The 20700-nt window shown below is 41.6% G+C and overlaps 1 protein-coding gene across 1 annotated transcript in view; it reads left to right on the top strand.

Annotated features, from left to right (window-relative positions):
- FMN1 (formin 1) overlaps nt 1-20700 on the top strand; it is a 188643-nt gene that overhangs the window by 84178 nt on the left and 83765 nt on the right. Inside the window, exons 7-10 of the mRNA XM_084844780.1 lie at nt 11173-11234; nt 14714-14802; nt 16534-16663; nt 19242-19388. Coding sequence (XP_084700906.1) covers nt 11173-11234; nt 14714-14802; nt 16534-16663; nt 19242-19388 — 428 coding nt within the window. The remainder of the gene's footprint in view (nt 1-11172; nt 11235-14713; nt 14803-16533; nt 16664-19241; nt 19389-20700) is intronic.

Here is a 20700-nt window from a genome sequence, read left to right as displayed (position 1 = left end):
TGCTATAAGCAGAGAGCGCAGAGCCAGCAAGGAGGGAGATCGACTAGCACGTTGTCTTTTATGTATATTAACTGCCCAATCAACAAGCTTCCCCCCCCCCCGAAACAAACATGGGCTTCATGGGCTCATGAAGTGCTTCTGAGTGCATAATTATAAAAATTATCTGCCCTGGCAATCACCCCTTCTTAGCTGCTCAGCTTCAAATCAACAGGCATCCACCATTTCTCAGCTATGTTCCTTCGTAGCTGCACAGTTTCAAAACAGAGCTGGCTCCCCCCACCCGCCCGCCGGCCTGCCTGCCTCTCCCAAGCCTAACGACTATTTAAAGTGAGAGGCAGCGACTGAGCCACCGTTTCTCAGCTGTTGTCCTTTATAGCTGCACAGTTTTAAAACAGGAAGGCTGGCAAAGTGGAACTGAAGGAAATGAGTTACTTCTGGGTAGACATGCTTACCCCTCTGCTCTCCCCACACCCATGCCCCATAGTACTTTCCCTCCTGCCAGTCAGCGCTGCTTCCACCAGCCCGCGCCAAAGCCAGCTGAGGTCACACAGACTCCCAAACAGCTCTGAAGATGCTGTGACAGGAAAATCTGACACAAAATGAGTTTGAAGAAAAAACAGATTTAGGGCAAGAAACACTGGGCTAGCTACGGAGAGCAGCGTGTGTCATCTGACACTATCAATTTAGGGGTGGACTAGAACTGGAGTAAAAGCCCCATGTAGATGGGGCCTGGTAGGCTAAAGCAGGGAGGGGCGGTATCTTTTTTTAGGCTTGCGGTATCTTTTTTTTTCTTCCTTACTAGGAGAAGACACAGGTACGAATTGCAGTTACCTACTGCACGAAGTGAGCCATATACAGTATATATAAATCTATATCTGAGTTACTATAGATCAGGGATTATAACAGAAAACTCTTAATGTTGCTAGTATTGCTGCCCAAAGGCAGCCAATTTATACTCCCATTTTACAGGTGAGGAATACTGAGGCTAAGAGATAAACAATTAGTATGAGGCCAGCTTTGGCAGAGATATATTTTTTAAAAGACTTTCAAATTTACTTGCTATTGTTAAACTATTGGGAGTCATATACTTTTGCCGAGTCCCACTACAAATCCTCCAGAGATCTAACAGTAGATCCCAATCTACCTTCTGCCTACCCCTGAGTTAGAGTTTATGACTCAGTTCTGTGTAATGTAGAAAAACCATTGGATGAATTTGGCACTGAGATTCTCCTCCCTGTCATAGCAAAGAACGTGGAGAATTTGTAATTCTAAATAGACAGTGGAGAAACGCATGTAACAGCTACAATGAATATGATTTATAAGAAATTTCAGCAAAAGAACTGCTGACTTTGGTAACAGATTGCTGTATGCAGAAGTTAAACGCTATGTTACTCTAATATAGCGTATAACATTTCTGAAAGTGCTGTGTGTGCGCGTGCGCGCATTGCTATCCATGTAATACAGGGCAAGCTCTAATACACAAGTCAGAAGTTGGGAAACAATTTCCTTTAAACGTTATTTCCTTTGTTCTGGATAATTTGCAACATATGGATTTTGTGAATCTGCCTACGGGCACCAAGCCTGATGTGGTTAGGTTAACATGAGTTGCTTGAGTCTTTTGCTCATGACTTCAAGCAGCATTTGAGCTTTCCTAACTTTCTAAGCCCATATTTATATCCAGGTTGCTTTTCTGCCTCATAAATCTTATAGCATTTTTAGATGACAGTCAAATAGTAGAAGAGGTTTTTAGAGGAACTTGCATATCAGTTCAACATATCTGAAATAAACAGGCTAGATATGTCAAAAGTATTCCCAATGCAGGATGGATCAGTAACCAATGGAACCTTTGACTGATTGGATTGGTGGCACAGATTTAATTTAGAAAGAAAACCAGCACTGGCAATGTTTTACTCTACTACCAAATATTACTGCTGTCCCAGCATGTAAAACAGAATAATTTTTATTAGCATAATTCTGTTTGAAATGCTACATATATTATAGAGCCAGTGTGGTGTAGTGGCGAGAGTGACGGACTGGGAGCCGGGAGATCTGGGTTCTAGTCCCCACTCGGCCATGGAAGCTCACTGGGTGACTTTGCGCCAGTCACAGACTCTCAGCCCAACCCACCTCACAGGGTTGTTGTTGTGAGGATAAACTGGAGGAGGAGGACTATGTACGCCGCCTTGGGTTCCTTGCAAGAGGAATAAAGGCGGGATATAAATGCAATAATACATAGATAGATAGATAGATAGATAGATAGATAGATAGATAGATAGATAGATTATTTGCCATTTCAGCTGCTTGGAATCTGCTGAGCCATTTTCTAGCAGGTAACAGGTGGGGTTTTTTTTAATGATACATCATTTATAAAATGGGTAGAATTTGTGCTAGTTAAACCCAGCTTAATTTAGAGGAAACTTCAGAGTGACAAATGCCACCAGTTTTATGTACTTTCAAATTAAGTACAACTGGTAAATTGCTTTAAATCTTGTTCAGTTCTTCCTTTGTTTGCATTGTTTGAATGAAAAACCCCCAGAGAGTACGGTGAAAATAGTGAAAGTTTAGAGATAAAGAATCACTTTTTTTATTTCATCCATTGTTTTTAAAGTCATGCTAAGTGAAAGTTTACTCAACTCTTGCACTGTTGCCTTCTTGTGTAATGTAGTTGGCAAGTATTTTTATGTGTGCGACTTAGTTTGAATGCATGATGCTGATCTGTTTTTTGTCCTTGCTGACGGTTATTATATCCTAATGGGCGCAACACTGCGCTAATTATCCTTATGTATATAAATTCTTCTTGTTGTGAGCAGACACCATAGGGTCACATAAAAATGTTTGCCTCAATTTCCCTACAAAAAAGGAGTTCAGAAACCAGACTTGTCCTAGTAACAGATTTTTAAAGGTAGAGGAACCCAATAAAATTACCAGCTTCTCACAGCATGTGTCTGTTTCCTTTTGACATATAGTGAGGTGTAGCTGAGATATTCTAACCAAACTGACAGTGTAAGGAGGACAGCTCACTGAGATTAAATGAAAAAATAGATTTTAGTAACTGTTTTGGAATCAAACTTCTAAATGTATTCAGTTTCACCCCTCTAATTCCACCTGAGTGAATACTGTATAAAGTTATTTAAAAACAGCCTTACTTTATTAGGAAGATCTTCTTCTCAAATCTGCGTCTTTTATTTGGCAAGTTGGCAAGAACCACATGTGTCTGCATTGTTTTCCATTAAAAACACACACCAAACCAAGCCAAAGTTCACAGTTCCAGGAACAGCTAAGCAAACCCTAGGATATTTCAAGGAAAACTGTCTCAGAACAGTGTAACTGGATCACATCCCACTAAAGACGTGAGGATACCAGTTTATTCCTTGTGCTGATGCTGAAACCCACAAGAGTGTTCCTGTGAGTTAGTGTATCAGTACAGTAATGCATAAAATTACTCTAGATGATTCTTAATATAGATAATTTCATGAATGTATACATTATGCATTCATACGGTATATGAATTAATACAGTTGCACAATTTGAATGCATATTATTTCAGCTAATATTAGCTGAAAGATAGCAGATATGAATGTGTTTAGCAGTGCATGAGATTTCATACTTCTTATTCTAATAATTCATATATTTATTTCTGTTTGTTTTAATATGTCTAGTTTGCATACGTGCTAACCTATTAAACATATCTGACATGGTTACTGAAAAACATATAGGGTGCAATCAAATGAAGAAGTTCCACTGATGGAATTGCTTCTATAAGTGGAACTAGAACGGAGCAATTCCACTTCTCCCTGCAGTCCCCTCCACACCATCAAAATATGTGCCACAGGGTTGGGGGACCCTCCAGAGCAGATTTGGGGGAGGGGCTGCAGGGGGGAGGAAAGAGGTAGAAAGTCCTGTCAAATGAGCAGACGTCCACTCGCACAACACTGGATTCCTCCCATAGATTTTAACGTCTTAGAGGCATCAGTTAAATATATACCTTCGGGTAGGATCCATTGTCCTATGCATGCACATGTTACTCCTGCTCAGGGCGCAAATAATCTCTGTATGTGACTCTGGAGAGCAGCAAGATCAGACCATTCCCTAGCAGATAGTGGCCAGGTGCAGTTCCTCTTTTGGAAGTCCCTCCAAAGATACACTGTTATGCCGAAGAAATACTTTAAGTAGACAGTTTTTAAACACTGACGCATCACATAGCTGATAACCAATTAATCTGTTTCCATCATTGTAGAGTACTTAAATTTCTTTCTATAGTTACTGTCCATCTGGTACACAGTAGTCCCAACAGCAAAAAAAAAATACTTTTCAGTCCATCTATCAGGACGTCTTCACATATTCCGTAAGTGCACTTATCACTTCATAACCTCAACAAGTGAAAGTGTTAGCACAGTCAGGAAACAATGAGTTGGATGCCCATGGAAGGGAGTGGGTGGAAGGCAGCTTTCCCACTCTCTCCTCTCCCCAGCAGTTCCCTGAGTCCCTCCAAAAGCTCAGTCAAGGACTGGGGGATCTTGTTGAGGTGGGTGTGCTGTTCCACTGGGTCCCAAGAGCAAGGAGGGATCACAGAAAATTAGGCGGAGGTGCCTTCTAGGAGGCAGCTTGCAGAAGCACCAAATTGCTTTTTTAAAAGTGCTGAAGCAACATTGGATCAACTAAACATGCAAGGTGCTGGGGAAGGGGGATATATAGCTCACTGAAAACATGCAGAGTTGGGGAGTGAGTAAAGAGGAAGAGGCAAGCAGCATTTGATTCATAGGCTGTATATGTGTCATTTAAGGAGCAAAGGCAGGGAGAATCAGGCCATATCCTGCAGCAAATAAGTCCCCACCTCCTCCTGTCTAGCCTTAGCCTAGGCTCAATTCTCTGACTAAATACAAACATCTTAACCAGCTTTCTAAGTACCACAGGTGTGTGTGTGTGTGTGTGTCTGTGTGTGTTTGGGACACAATTTAACACAATAAATATGCTTATCCCTCTAATATAAGAAGCAGTGATGTACTCCCTAGTTCTGTCAATGCAAGGATGTTTCTTTAAAAGTTTTTTCACTGCTTCTTTCATGCTGGCATGGGAAGTCAGCAACTTTTGTTGTTGTTGTTCAGTCGTTCAGTCATGTCCGACTCTTCGTGACCCCATGGACCATAGCACGCCAGGCCTTCCTGTCCTGCGCTCCCTCCCGGAGTGTGCGCAAGTTCATATTCATTGCATCGGTGATGCTCTCTAGCCATCTCATCCTCTGTCGTCCCCTTCTCCTTTTGCCTTCAATCTTTCCCAGCATCAGGGTCTTTTCCAGAGAGTTTTCTCTTCGCATTAGGTGGCCAAAATATTGGAGCTTCAGCTTCAGTATCTGTCCTTCCAATGAGCAGTCAGGGTTGATTTCCTTTAGGATGGACTGATTTGACCTCCTTGCAGTCCAGGGGACTCGTAAGAGTCTTCTCCAGCACCACAATTCGAAAGCATCAATTCTTCGGCGCTCAGCCTTCCTTATAGTCCAGCTCTCACAGCCATACATTACTACTGGGAAAACCATAGCTTTGATTAGACAGACCTTTGTCGGCAAGGTGATGTCTCTGCTTCTGACTATGCTGTCTAGGTTGGCCATAGCTTTCCTCCCAAGGAGCAAGCGTCTTTTAATTTCATGGCCACAGTCACCGTCTGCGGTGATCTTGGAGCCCAAGAAAGTAAAATCTGTCACTGCTTCCATTTCTTCCCCTTCTATATGCCAGGAAGTGATGGGGACAGATGCCATTATCTTACTCTTTTTAATGTTGAGTTTCAACCCAGCTTTTGCACTCTCCTCTTTCACCCTCAACAAGAGGCTCTTGAGATCCTCTTCGCTTTCTGCCATTAGGGTGGTATCGTCTGCATATCAGAGGTTGTTGATAATTCTCCCGGCAATCTTAATTCCGACCTGTGATTCATCCAACCTGGCGTTTCTCATGATGTACTCTGCATATAAGTTAAATAAGCAGGGTGACAATATGCAGCCTTGTCGTACTCCTTTCCCAATTTTGAACCACTCGGTTGTTCCATGTCTGGTTCTTACTGTTGCTTCTTGACCCTCGTACAGGTTTCTCAGGAGACAGATAAGGTGGTCTGGTACTCCCATCACTTTAAGAATTTGCCACAGTTTGTTGTGATCCACACAATCAAAGGCTTTAGCGTAGTTAATGAAGCAGAAATAGACGTTTTTCTGGAATTCTCTTGCTTTCTCCATGATCCAGTGAACGTTGGCGATTTGATCTCTAGTTCCTCTGCCTCTTCGAAACCCAGCTTGTACTTCTGGTAGTTCTCGGTTCACATGCTGCTGAAGCCTAGCTTGTAGGATTTTGAGCATCACCTTCCTGGCATGTGAAATGAGCGCAATTGTGCGGTAGTTTGAACACTCTTTGGCGTTGCCCTTCTTTGGAATTGGAATGTAAACTGACCTTTTCCAGTCTTGCGGCCATTGTTGAGTGTTCCAAATTTGTTGGCAAATTGAGTGCAGCACTTTAACAGCATCATCGTTTAGGATCTTAAATAGCTCAGCTGGAATACTGTCATCTCCGCTAGCATTGTTGTTACTAATGCTTCCTAAGGCCCACTTGACTTCACTGTCTAGGATGTCCGGCTCATGTTTAGTGGCCGCACTATCATGGCTATCAGGGACATTAAGATCTTTCCTGTATAGTTCTTGTGTGTATTCTTTCCACCTCTTCTTAATCTCATCTGCTTCTGTTAGGTCCCTGCCTTCTTTGTCCTTTATCATGCCCATCTTTGCACAAAACGTTCCCTTGAGATCTCCGATTTTCTTGAAGAGATCTCTAGTCTTTCCCATTCTGTTGTTTTCCTCAATTTCTTTGCATTGTTCATTTAAGAAGGCCTTCTTGTCTCTCCTTGCTATTCTCTGGAACTCTGCATTCATTTGGATATATCTTCCCCTTTCTCCCTTGCTTTTCGCTTCCCTTCTTTCTTCAGCTACTTGTAAAGCCTCATCAGACAGCCACTTGGCTTTCTTGCATTTCTTTTTCTTTGGGATGGATTTCGTTACTGCCTCCTGAACAATGTTACGGACCTCCGTCCATAGTTCCTCAGGCACTCTGTCTATCAGGTCTAATCCCTGCAATCTATTCCTCACCTCCACTGTATATTCATAAGGGATATGATTTAGGTCATACCTGAATGGTTTGGTGGTTTTCCCTACGTTCTTCAATTTAAGCTGAAATTTTGCAACAAGAAGCTCATGATCTGAGCCACAGTCAGCTCCAGGTCTTGTTTTGACTGACTGTATAGAGCTTCTCCATCTTTGACTGCAAAGGACATAATCAATCTGATTTCGATATTGACCATCTGGTGATGTCCATGTGTAGAGTCGCCTCTTGTGCTGTTGGAAAAGAGTGTTTGCTATGATCAGTGTGTTCTCCTGGCAAAACTCTATTAGCTTTTGTCCTGCTTCATTTTGTGCACCAAGGCCATGCCTGCCTGTTATCCCGGTGATTTCTTGACTTCCTACTTTAGCATTCCAATCCCCTATGATGAAGAGGACATCTTTGTTTGGTGTTAGTTCTAGAAGGTGTTGTAGGCCTTCATAGAACCAATCACCCTCAGCTTCTTCGGCATCAGTGGTTGGGGCATAGACTTGAATTACTGTGATGTTGAATGGTTTGCCTTGGATTCGTACTGAGATCATTCTATCGTTTTTAAGATTGTACCCCAGTACTGCTTTTCCCACCCTTTTGTTGACTATGAGTGCTACTCCATTTCTTCTAAGGGATTCTTGCCCACAGTAGTAGATATGATGGTCACCTGAATTAAATTCGCCCATGCCTGTCCATTTTAGTTTTTTAGTTTAGTTCGCTGATTCCCAAGATGTCGATGTTCAATCTTGCCATCTCATGTTTGACCACCTCTAGCTTACCTTGATTCATTGATCTGACATTCCAGGTTCCTAAACAATATTGTTCTTTACAGCATCGGATTTTCTTTTCACCACCAGACACATCCACAGCTGAGTGTCCTTTCGGATTTGGTCCAGCCGCTTCACTCTTTCTGGCGCTACTTGGAAATTCCCTCTGCTCTTCCCCAGTAGTATATTGGACACCTTCCGACCTGAGGGTCTCATCTTCCGGCGTCATCTCTTTTAGCCTTGTGATACGTTCCATGGGGTTTTCTTGGCAAGGATACTGGAGTGGGTTGCCATTTCCTTCTCCAGTGGACCACATTTTGTCAGAACTCTCTGCCATGACCTGTCCATCTTGGGTGGCCCTGCATGGCATAGCTTATGGCTTCACTGAGTTACGCAAGCCCCTTCGTCACAACAAGGCAGTGATCCATGAAGGGGAGTGAACTACTAGGATGGCTTTAAAAGGGGATTAGACAAATACATGGAAGATAAGGCTATCAATAGTGACTAGTCATGGTGGCTACATATTAGCCATCCAGGATCTGGGGCAGTATGCCTCTGTATGCCAGTTGCTTGGGAATATGAGCAGGAAGGTGCTCTTGCATTCATGTCCTGCTTGTGGGCTTACCATTGGCACCTGGATGGCCGCTGTGCAAACAGAATGCTGGACTAGATAGGCCTTTGGTCTGATCGAGGAGGGGTCTTCATATGTTCTTGTGTATATGCAGAGATGCCCTCCCCCATGGTCCTCCTTATTCACTTCAGTACAAAGCCAGCTTCTTGCCTGGAAAAGAAGATGCGTAAGCAGAGCTGATCCCTTCATTGAAGTGAATGGGAAGCCTGTTCAGATAGGTACTGTTTGTGTACTGTGGAGCTTCTACACAGCTCTGGATTTGAAGGCATTGTACCTTTTCAGTAATGGTCATGATCAGATATTTTTCCTTAGAAATCTTTTTTTTTTTTTTTGCTATTCATAGTATTTACTTGTTCTCAACTATCTTTGCTTCCAAATCAGGAACAGAATCATAACTGACAGGCAAAATTTTAAAGCATTCTAAATGTCACTGGACCTTTTAATAGAATTAATTAGCCTGCCACAGAGAGAATTTACTAGCCTGCTGGTTAATTTCACAATGTAAAATCATGGGGTTAGAGGTAGAAGGGGAAAAACCTTATTACTTTTAAATAATTATTTAAAGATGTTTGTCTTGCCTCTTTCAAACACCATTTAAAAAAAAAGCCTCAGCAAAAGCTTTTAAAAACTTAAATTGTGAGTGGTCATGTCTCCTTTTATAGTTAAAGAAGTCTACACAGCTGAAAAGAAAAGATATCATATAACAGTTATTAAACATTCAAGTGGACATATAAGAATTAGTGAGGCCCTAACCGGGAGTTGATGTTATTAATATTCTTATTACCCTTTTAATTTAAGCAAACAATTTATATTTAAGATACAAGGGTAAACTGAAATTGTATGCCAGGCAAATGTACGTTCGTGGATCCTGATAAAATAGCATTTTGTTTTCAGAAGAAATGAGAAAGCCTGCCTGGAATTTCTGCAGTATTACATACAAAATGTCATTATTTATTGATAGTAGTAATTTACTTTGGAATGTACGTAAAACTTTCAGTTGAAATGAATTTTTCAAAATAATACAAATGCATTAACTAAATTCTCTTGTGGACAGTATTATTCAATAATTTAAATTGTAAAATCAGGTTCATAGTAAGAACTAATTCATCTCTGGCATTTTTGAAGAAACAGCAGTGAGTGAGTGATGAATGAACTACTAGATGTATGGAATACTGACATTGATTCTCAAAATGTCTTTTTTTTTCCTACATATTTCTGAGTATCTTCCTAGTGGAGACCTGTTTACATAAGGATCAATCCTTAAATGAGTCTGGTTCCTATCATTCCATGGGCTGTACAAAGCGGCAACCCTAAGCTTGCTTACTGGGGAGTAAATCCCATGAGCTCAGTGAGACTAACTTGTGAGTAAATATATCCAGGATTACACAGCACATATATCCATACATTTCATGTAAATAACAAGAAAATGTAGAAAATGCAGTGGGGAGGGGAATGAGTAATCCCCCCCCCCATTCCACAATCAAAGAGCCTTCCATCCACAGATAGATACCAGTTTGATAGAATCTATTAACTTGGCTTATCCTCCACTCTGCCTCAACATATCAGTGTGGTGTAGTGGTCGGAGTGTTGGACAGGCTCACGTAAAGCTCACTGGGTATCTTTGGGCCATTCACTGACTTTCAGCCTAAGCCACCTCACAGGTATGTTGTGAGGATAGAATGGAGAGGAGGAGAATCATGTACACTGCCTTGTGTTTGTCAGAAGAAAGGCAGGATATAAATGTAACAAATCAATACCACTTCGCTTCCAGTAAATGCCACTGGTCTAAACTAGACTCTTACCTACAAAAAGTAAAAAACTAGCTAGGATACCAAAGCACTTTTTGTCTCTTTGCCTGATTCATATTAGCTGTTATACCATGAATGAACTAATCACCTCTCCTAGCACACAAGTTGTTAATGTAAGCTCTATAGCAGATCAGCAATAGAAAATTATCCCTATTAGTAGCCACCGTCCTACAGTGGGAACTGTTTGCAGAACACAACAGCCTATCACGGGTTAAATAAACCCACAGTGAGGTTGTGGAGTATGTGGAGTGTGTGGCCACCATTTTGAATATGTAACTCCTGATTGGGGGTTGTCATGTTGTGCAAACCCAGCAAGCATTGGTTATGTTTTAGGGTTATGTGAGGGTTGTTTAATCCTTACATAACCCACACTCACCGGTTTTGCATGTCATGGCAGCCCCTGATCGTCTTTTAGCTGTGGTGTTTTAAATCTGTATTTTAAATATCTGCATTGCTGCTAGGTTTTATTCTCGTTGTATTGTTATATTGTGGTTTTAATGCTTTTATATTTCATATTGGTTTATCCTGTGCTTTTTGGTTTTAATTCCTGTGAACCGCCCAGAGAACTTCAGCTATTGGGCGGTATAGAAATGAAATAAAATAAATAAAAATAATTGCATCTGCAGCCTGGTACCTGCAGACACCGTGGCTTGTCTGAACCCAGTCAATGTCTTATTCTGAGACATGAGATTGTCATATGTAGAAGAAGCATTCAAGTAGCCCGCCAGATGGGCGGCTAATAAATCAAATCAGTAAATAAATAAGTGAAACAGATGTCCCAATACGCAACAAGCTCACTTAACACACTGTGTTTACCAACCAATGTTATTTTATCTTTCCTCAAGCTATACTCAATGTGGATGATTCCACTGTCGACCTAGAAACACTTGAAGCACTGTATGAGAATGTAAGTATAAAAGTCTTGCTGCTATGCTCCTTATTCACATATAGAAAGTGAGATGTGGCCACGTGTTCTATGTTGCATGCCCTATATTCTCTTAGTCTAAAATTTGTCTTTCTATAATAGAAATGCTCTTTTTTGTTCTCTTTAATGGTGAAATATCTTCTTTTTTCCCCTTGAGATATAGTCCTTTAGTCCTTGTCTTGTTCAGTCATTTCCTTTCAATATTATGTCATCCTCTGTTCTCTCTTCGTACTCTTTGCTAAGATAATGCCACATTTGTAGAACATTCACCTACTTTGCAAAGGTGGAGGGACCAAGGCTGTTTTCTTAAGAAGTACAATCAGGCAAAGATGTGAAGGTCTATTAAAATTTACTTATTCATTTTGTATATTTATATCCCACTTTTTTACTAGAGTACTCAGAGTGGTTTACAATGCTAATAAAACAGAAGAGATACAGCAGGAACCCCGTGCTCAAAAAATAAGGCTGAACAACATAACCAGCTCCACTGGAGCAGGAGCCGGCATCTGATGTTCCTTCCCACAGGGTAGTTGATGTCAGTTGGCCCCATGCTGCTGCTGCTGGGGCATCCAACTAGAGCAGGTCTTAATGTTCCCTTTGCCTGCTCCTGACTTGCTTGCTATTTTGTCCTTCCCACAGTACAGTTGAAATAACATGAAAGAACGACATAACTGTAAAATATAGATAAATGGTTTTAGTAGTTTGCTCACTCAGGTTTTAGGACTAAAACCATTCCTTTTGGCACCAGCGTTGGGATGATATCATCAGCCCCGACCATGCTTCAAGACTTCCGCAGGGGAGGTAGAGCACAGGTTGTACTTAATAACTTCTTTACAATATCAGTGCAATATGAGAGGCCACATTTCTGCTGCTCAGGCTGCATCGTGCTCAGGGACTCTAAATCTGTACTGGAGAACCTGCAGTCTTTGGCCTAATTTCATGTGGCCTTCAGCATCATCCAGCTGTTCAAATACTGCAGCCTCGCTATTGCTGTCTGATCTCACACACACACACCGGAATCACTTTCACTTTGTGTCTGTGTACAAGAGGTAGAGAAGGGATGGGGCGGCACAGAAAGAAAGCGATGTGCAGTGCTGTGAACTCTGCCGACTTTTGGCTCCAGCACCACACACCATCAGATCTGGCTCTGCCCACCATTGGCCCTGATCAACTTCTCCAGTGGGTCCATTTTGTTCATAGGAAAAAGTTTCCCCATCCCTTCTCTAGATGCTTCCACATGTGGTTTTACCATTGGACTGCATCATGGGCTTTCTTCACACGGAGCTTTTCCCCTGCGATTGAGATTGCTCCTTCACGGAAGTTTGCGGGCTCTTTACATGACACCATGACCCTCCAGGGTGTCTCCTGCACTAAATGTGCTTTGTTCCATTTTTAAATAGATCGCAGATAATGAGCTATCAAATTACTCCCATTGTGTTCCACTTGAGTTCTCTCCATGAAATGAGGAAAAGCAGCAAGAAGAGGGGCAAAATCAATGAAAGAACACTCAGATATGGGAAGAAGGAAGGGGAAAAGGAAGTGGGTGAAAAAGGGAGTTGTTGATCCTGCATTTAAAACAGAAGCTGGAAGCCCTGTTTTAAATGCGGGATTTTAGGCTGGTGCAGAGATGCCCAAGATCAATGTAATTTACATAGAACAGTGTAATTTAATCAGACTTGTGCAAAAGCTTCTGCAACTTCTCAGGAAGCTGTAGCCTTAATGACACAGATTGGGCCTCAGTTGTGTATTTAATAAAATGTGTCTCAGCTGATACACAATTAGCTAGACAGGCCCATTTGAAAAATAAGAGCCTCGTTAATCAGTCCAAATCTAATGGTCAATGTTGTGCATTGTTGTATGTGGTAGGCCAAATTGTGTCAAGTGAAACAAAAATTACTTCTATATTGAAATAATTAGAATCATAGAATCACAGAATAGTAGGTTGGAAGGGGCCTATAAGACCATTGAGTCCATCCCCCTGCTCAGTGCAGGAATCCATCCCCCTGCTCAATGCAGGAATCCAAGTCAGAGCATCCGTGACAGATGGCTGTCCAGCCTCATCTTGAATGCCTCTAATTAATTAGAAAAAAAAATTATGATCCATTCTTAGAAGTGAAAAAAAAAATAGCATCATGTTTTTGCAAGAACTGAAAGTGTTCTAACTCTTTTAACTCATTTAGTCCCTCAGCAAAGACTCCTGAGAAAACTTAGCAGTCATGGATTAAGAGGACAGGTCCTCTTATGGATCAGTAACTGGTTAAAGAACAGAAAGCAGAGAGTAGGAAGAAATGGTAAATTTTCCCAATGGGGGGAAGTAAACAGTGGTGTCCCACAGAGATCTGTATTAGGACCAATGCTTTTCAACCTGTTTATAAATGATCTGGAATTAGGAGTGAGCAGTGAAGTGGCCAAGTTTGCGGATGACACCACATTATTTAGGGTGGTTAAAACAAAAAGGGATTGTGAAGAGCTCCAAAAGGATCTCTCCAAACTGGGAGAATGGGCATCTAAATGGCAAATATGGTTCAATGTAAGCAAGTGTAAAGTGATGCACGTTGGGGCAAAAAATCCCAACTTCAAGTATAGCCCAATGGGATCTGAGCTAGCAGTGACTGACCAGGAAAGAGATCTTGGGGGTGTGGTGGACAGCTCAATGAAGATGTCAACCCAGTGTGCAGCCACTGTAAAAAAAGGCAAACTCCATGTTAGGCATAATTTGAAAACGAATTGAGAATAAAACTGCCAATATCATACTGCCCATATACAAACCTACATTGCGACCACACTTGGAATATTGTGTACAGTTCTGGTGACCCCACGTAAAAAAAAGATACTGTAGAGCTGGAAAAAGTGCAGAAAAGGGCAACTAAAATGATCAAGGGGCTGGAGCATCTCCCCTATGAAAGAAGGTTACAACAGCTGGGATTGTTTAGCTCTGAAAAAAAGAGGGTAAGGGGAGACATGGTAGAGGTGTACAAAATTATGCATGATGTGGAGAATGTGGATAGGGAGACATTTTTCTCCCTCTCTCAAAATACTAGAACCCGGGGTCATTTTGTAGCTCTAAAATCTTTTGTTGCTCTGATTTCTGTATGAAGGGTTCTGTGCATCTCCAGTACTATGTGTAACATGAGATTTTTTTTAAAAAAAGAGCACAATTGTCTCAATGTAGTAAGAACAATCAATGCATGGAAGCAGGTTTTGGATCAAGAACTGCACATGTCAATGGGCAATGAATGCATGGTTCCTTTGGCTTCTGTTTGTGGATGGGGTACACATGGTACACATGGTACATGTGTGTTGTACCAATCCTATTTGATGGAGCTGACTCGCTAAATCAAACCCAGCCCTGCTGCTGCCACGAGGTGATTGGCACTTCCAAAGCTCAGGATGTGGAAACACATTTTTTCAGGAGGCTAAGAAAGAAAATCTCATTGCATTTTTAAAAATTTAACTTGCAGAGAGCACAGAAGGATGAACTGGAGAAAATAAAGCAGCATTATGACACTTCAAAAGAAGAAGAAGTAAAACTTTTGGACAAGCCAGAACAGTAAGAGCGGGAATTGGGGAGAGATGTTGCAGCATATTTTCCCATAATTCAAAGGAGCCTTGAAAAGCAGAATGGTTGGCATAGCATTGACTAGAATAAAATAGTTTGAAGGAACTCCAATTTGCCACATTATGAAATATCCATCCAAGTTGATTCCTGATAGATATCTGCCTAGGCTTTTGTTGAAAATCTCAAAAGGCAGAGATTCCAGAGAATTAGGGTGCAATCCTATACATGTTTAGACAGCAAAAAGTCCTACAACTCCCAGCATTCCCCAGCCTGCCATGCATAAGGGCAAACTAGACATTACATGCATAGGCTTCTAACTTTCTCCCAACTGTTTAAAATGAAAAGCAGCCTTAGGAGTCTGCCAGAGATAGTGCAGGAATATGCTTCTTTCTTTCTTTCTTTCTTTCTTTCTTTCTTTCTTTCTTTCTTTTGCTCATCATCTTTCCTCAGATGCGTTTCCTCAGTGTCGGAAATGATATGGGTACCTCAACTCTGTGGCAGCCTTCCAAGAAGGAAGTTTCATTCAAACAACAACAGGAGACTGTTACATGAATCTGCATGTAACATATGGTTTGGCCTTCAGTTATAGCTAAAGGAACTACTCTTAGACAGTGAGAAACAGGTTTATTCTGCCCATTGAATCCACCACATAATATTCAAATAAAGTTGTAACCAAACATCTAAACCTTATAAGGCAGGGCACGTAAGAAGATTCTCAGAAGGATTAGTTCTCGTATAGACACTGAGATCCAGGCTTCACAAAAAGGCAGCCCTGAAATGAAGCCAGCATTCCAGTTCAGTCGAATTTATGCACAACCAATAAAAAGCTGATATCCTTTGTCTCAATAGATGTCTTTATGATTTGTAACATTAAATCGGGCAACTCCCAGGAATAACGGTTAGATCATCTCAAGACTGCAACAAGCAGCTAATCTCTAGGAAAACAAAAGCCTAAAGACAGTCAGCACTGAAGATTCAGGTTTGAGAAAGAGAGCCTAAACACTGCTTTAGGGGATCTAAACATGTAGCTTTTAATATCAGTTTTAATATCAGTCCTATACCTGGGAGTAAGCCCCATTTATGCACAACCATTTATGCACAACTGAACTCAGTGGGACTTACTTTTGAGTAGACATACACAGGATTGTGCTGTAACAGTACAAAATGCACTGTAGTCCTTGTTTCTTTCATATTTACAAGAATCCTGCATTAGGTCTGGTAGAACAGTATTAACATCTGTGCTTTCCTGGATTAGTAACTGAGACTAACAGCACAATTAAGTCCCACTGAGTTCATTATGATTTATTTTCTACTAAGTGTGTTAGGATTGCAGCATGAGAATGACTGATTTGTCATAGTTACTCATGGGTTCATGTTCAAACATGGAAACAATCATCTCTTCTTATGAAGCAACCACAGTTGGGAGAGAGAGAAATGAGTTTATGGATTTGTTTCTATCCAGCAGAGGGCAGTATCTCTCTCTCACTTTCTGTGGGTAGGGAAACCATTGGGTGAATATTGCACTGAGAGTTTTGTCCCTTCAATAGAGGTTTGGTCACAGCAAGATGCATAATATTTTTCATTTATCTGAAATTTAAATCATACAAGAGAGTCATTTTGTGAATGAGGTATTTTACAATATTCCCCTGATATATAGATGAATGTAAGATAAGATACATAGGAATCTTCAATGTTACATTTTTTTTGTTCCTACTTTTACAGATTCTTATATGAGTTATCCCAGATCTCCAATTTTGCAGAACGTGCCCAATGTATAATCTTTCAATCCGTCTTCAGTGAAGGGATATCTGCAGTGCGCCGTAAAGCTGATATCATTAATCATGTTTCTAAGGTAGGTGAGTCAAAACTGATGGTGAACTAAGGTGCATCCAGAAACCGGGGCAGGGGGTGGGGGAGATGACTACAATCACTCCCCAGATTTCATCACAGGAAATGTATTTGTTTACTTATATACAGAACAATCCTATGTGCCTGTGGGGCAGGGGAAGAGGTGTAGCAATTTTATCCCCATCTTTCTCCCCATGGTTCTTTTCGAGATTTTCCTTCCCAATGAATTCAGTGGGAATTCACCTACGCCACCTCAGTGCTGGCATAGGTGAGGGACCCCATCTCAGGGTCTGTCTGCAGGGGCTTTAGATCCGGTGGAAACAGGGCTGCCATGACACCACCCCCACCCCCCGAACGCCCTGTTTCAGTGCCTACTGCTGGGGGAAACACCATTGGCGGCACTCCTACACCTGTAGGGCTTTCCATGTGCGTATTGGAGGCATCCAGGGCAGACATGATATCTAGGAATGGGAGAACTAGGGATGCTTTTGCTCACTGAGACTCTCCACATTCCACTTGAAAGCTCAGTTCACATCTTGTTTTTGTTTGCAGTCTGTTTTTCTCTGCATTGAATGGGGAAAGTGTGCATTTCCATGTGCATTTCTCAAAGGTGTGCCCTTTCCCCCCATTGACTAAAGCAAGGAAATGCCAATTCTTTGAGAAAATGCATGGGGGGGTGGCATTTAAAAATGTACATTTTTTAATATTCATTTTTCAGATGTGATTCATAGAATCATAGAATAGTAGGGTTGGAAGGCTCCTACAAGACCCTAGAGTCCAACCCCCTGCTCAGTGCAGGAATCCAAATCAGAGCATCCCTGACAAGTGGCTGTCCAGCCTCGTCTTGAATGCCTCCACTGTGGGAGAACCCACCACCTCCCTAGGTAATTGGTTCCATTGTCGTATTGCTCTTACAGTCAGGGAGGTTTTCCTGATGTTCAGCCGGAATCTGGCTTCCTGTAACTTGAGCCCATTATTCCGTGTCCTGCATTCTGGGATGATTGAGAAGAGATCCTGGCCTTCCTCTCTGTGACAAGCTTTCAAGGACTTTAAGAGTGCTATCATATCTCCCCTCAGTCTTCTCTTCTCAAGGCTAAACATGCCCAGTTCTTTCAGTCTCTCCTCATAGGACTTTGTTTCCAGTCCCTTGATCATCTTTGTTGCCTTCCTCTGAACCCTCTCCAGTTTGTCTGCATCCTTCTTAAAGTGTGGTGCCCCGAACTGGACAAAGTACTCCAGATGAGGCCTAACCAGTGCTGAGTAGAAGGGAACTGGTACTTCATGTGATTTGGAAGCTATACTTCTATTAATGCAGCCCAAAATAGCACTTGCCTTTTTTGCAGCCACATCACGTTGTTGGCTCATATTCAGCTTGTGATCTACAACAATTCCAAGATCCTTCTCACTTGTAGTATTGTTGAGCCAGGTATCGCCTATCTTGTAATTGTGCATTTGGTTTCTTTTTCTTAGGTGCAGAAATTGGCATTTATTCCTATTAAATTTCATTCTTTTGTTTTCTGCCCAGTGCTCCAGTCTATCAAGATCACTTTGAATTTTGTTTCTGTCTTCCAGGGTATTAGCTATCCCACCCAATTTTGTGTCGTCTGCAAATTGGATCAGCATTCCCTGCACCTCCTCCTCCAAGTCATTAATAAAAATGTTGAAGAGCACTGGGCCCAGGACTGAGCCCTGCGGTACCCCACTCGTTACTTCTCCCCAGTTTGAGAAGGTCCCATTGATAAGCACTCTTTGAGTCCGATTCTGTAGCCAACTGTGGATCCACCGGATCGTTGTTTCATCTAGCCCACTTTGAGCTAGTTTTCTCATCAGGATATCATGGGGCACTTTGTCAAAAGCTTTCCTGAAGTCGAGGTATATTATGTCCACAGCATTCCCACAGTCCACAAGGGAGGTTACCTGATCAAAAAATGAGATCAGATTCATCTGGCAGGATTTGTTCTTGACAAATCCATGTTGGCTTCGAGTAATCACTGCATTGTTTCATCTAGCCCACTGCAAGTTTGCAAATATGCAAGGTTTTTCAGGAAAATGCATTTTTCATTCGGTGTTACAAATGGGGCAAGTTCTGACGATTTGTGAACTGAAGCAAAACTCTCATACATCCCTAATGCTTCTCTCCGCCAACAGAGGGCACTTCCACTGCATCCTAACTTCACTCAGCCATCTGTCCAAGGGGGTTGGGATTGCTCTGTTACTTATTTGTTATCTAAAACATTGGTATCTCTGTTTCCCTAACAATTTGAAAACAGAAATCTAGCAGGCAGCTAATAAAGGTGATTAACCACTGGACAATAGCAAAGGATATTAAAAAGTTACAATAACAACACTAAGATGATCTGATGGCACAGATTTGTTTTTGATAATATTCAGAAATATTCACAATTACATTTCCAAACTCAAACTTCAAAAACAGAAGTTAAAAAGTCACCATTGAAAGATTTCAATGTACTTATATTTCATGCTGCACCAGAGTTGTGATAGGTGTGAAGAGAAGCTAACATTCAAATATTTATGTACTTTGCTCTGCTTGCTGGTATTACAAATTACCCTTCATCTTCCAGGGGTTGCTGGATATGAAAAGTGTGAAAGAAGTTTTAGGCTTGATTCTGGCTTTTGGAAATTACATGAATGGAGGGAATAGGACACGTGGTCAAGCAGATGGATTTGGTTTGGAAATACTTCCCAAACTAAAGGATGTTAAAAGTAGGGTAAGTACTTAATTTTAACTAGGATTGTGTTAAATTGGCACTTTAATGAATGGGCATTGCTCTATGAACTGTTTCTCTCTTCCTACTGTTGTTTTCTTTGCATGTGAGACATGTAGCGCAGAGACATCCTTCTTCTCCATAGTGATTGATGTGTGTTTATTATTGTTACGTAGCCCACCCTGCAATAGGTAATGGCAAGTGAGTACCACCTGGGGCTTCGCTAGTTTAAGCTATATAATAGCTTGAGTTCACATATTTTTTCCTCCAGTAGCCAGCAGGAGAAATTAGATTTCCAATGTGGAGATATTGGATCATCTCTACGAAGATCCATGGGAAAGTGTAGATTGCAACATGAGTGAGATTCATGAGTCATTGTGTTGGGACTGTGAATGTGTAAAGCTTATAAAGGCAAAGGTTATATCAGACCCACTGAAGAGGCCTAGCTTAAAAAAAAAAAGTTTGCTTGAACTGCATGCTAAGCCAGAGTTTGCTTGTGACCTAGTCTGCCAGTGTATAAGGTCACCTTGGAGTGGAAAAAGAGAACAGCTAGGCAGAAGTGACCACAAGGAACAAATTGAGAAACTTGTGGGTTTTTGCAGAACTAAGTAGTAAACAAGTTGTGACAAGAGACACATAGACAAGAAGAAGACACCCTGCTTTTAAAGAAGGATCTCTGAGAAAGCTAGACTGCCCCATTATGAGTGATCAGCAAGAGTAAAGCATTAGAGTTTCCATTTCTGGCAATGGGCATAGAAGCTGGCAAGCAAAAAAGAAAGCCCTACCCAGAGTACTGGGTTCTGCTTTTACTTGGAGTTGCCTGATATCGTCTTTGGCTCCATTCAGGATATCCTCGGGAGGAAGCAGAGCCTTTGCCGGCAACTACTGTAAGCTTAATTTTATTTTTCTTCTATGTACTAAGGTTGAGTGGTGTGCATGTATGAAATTGTCACTCTGGTCAATAAAAACAATCTTACTTCCTAATCTGTTGTTTCTGTGACTTACTAACCTGGTTCACATGATCACCACAGCCTACCATGGCTTATTAGCCACAGTGGGTTGCGGGGCCTGCTGGCACCAGATTGCCAGTCCAAGCCCCTGCCTCCATGGCTTCTTGTTAAATGTGAATGCGGTGAGGGTGGGTTTGGGGGGTAGTTGACAAGCCAGGTAGTTGACAAGCCAACCATGGGCTGTTTCGGGTTCCAGGTGGCTTGTGAACCACACCAACAACCCACCCTCACCAGGTTCTCAAGTAACAAGAAGCTATAGCGTACCCCGCCGCACCCCAAATATTCAAAATGGCAGCTGCAACAGG

This window comes from Heloderma suspectum, chromosome 1 (assembly GCF_057233095.1).
Source record: "Heloderma suspectum isolate Gila_16-S chromosome 1, 16-S_ref, whole genome shotgun sequence".
In the NCBI taxonomy this organism is placed as follows: Eukaryota; Metazoa; Chordata; class Lepidosauria; order Squamata; family Helodermatidae; genus Heloderma; species Heloderma suspectum.
The sequence above is the reverse complement of the archived record's forward strand: the minus strand, read 5'-3'. Positions and strand labels throughout refer to the sequence as shown.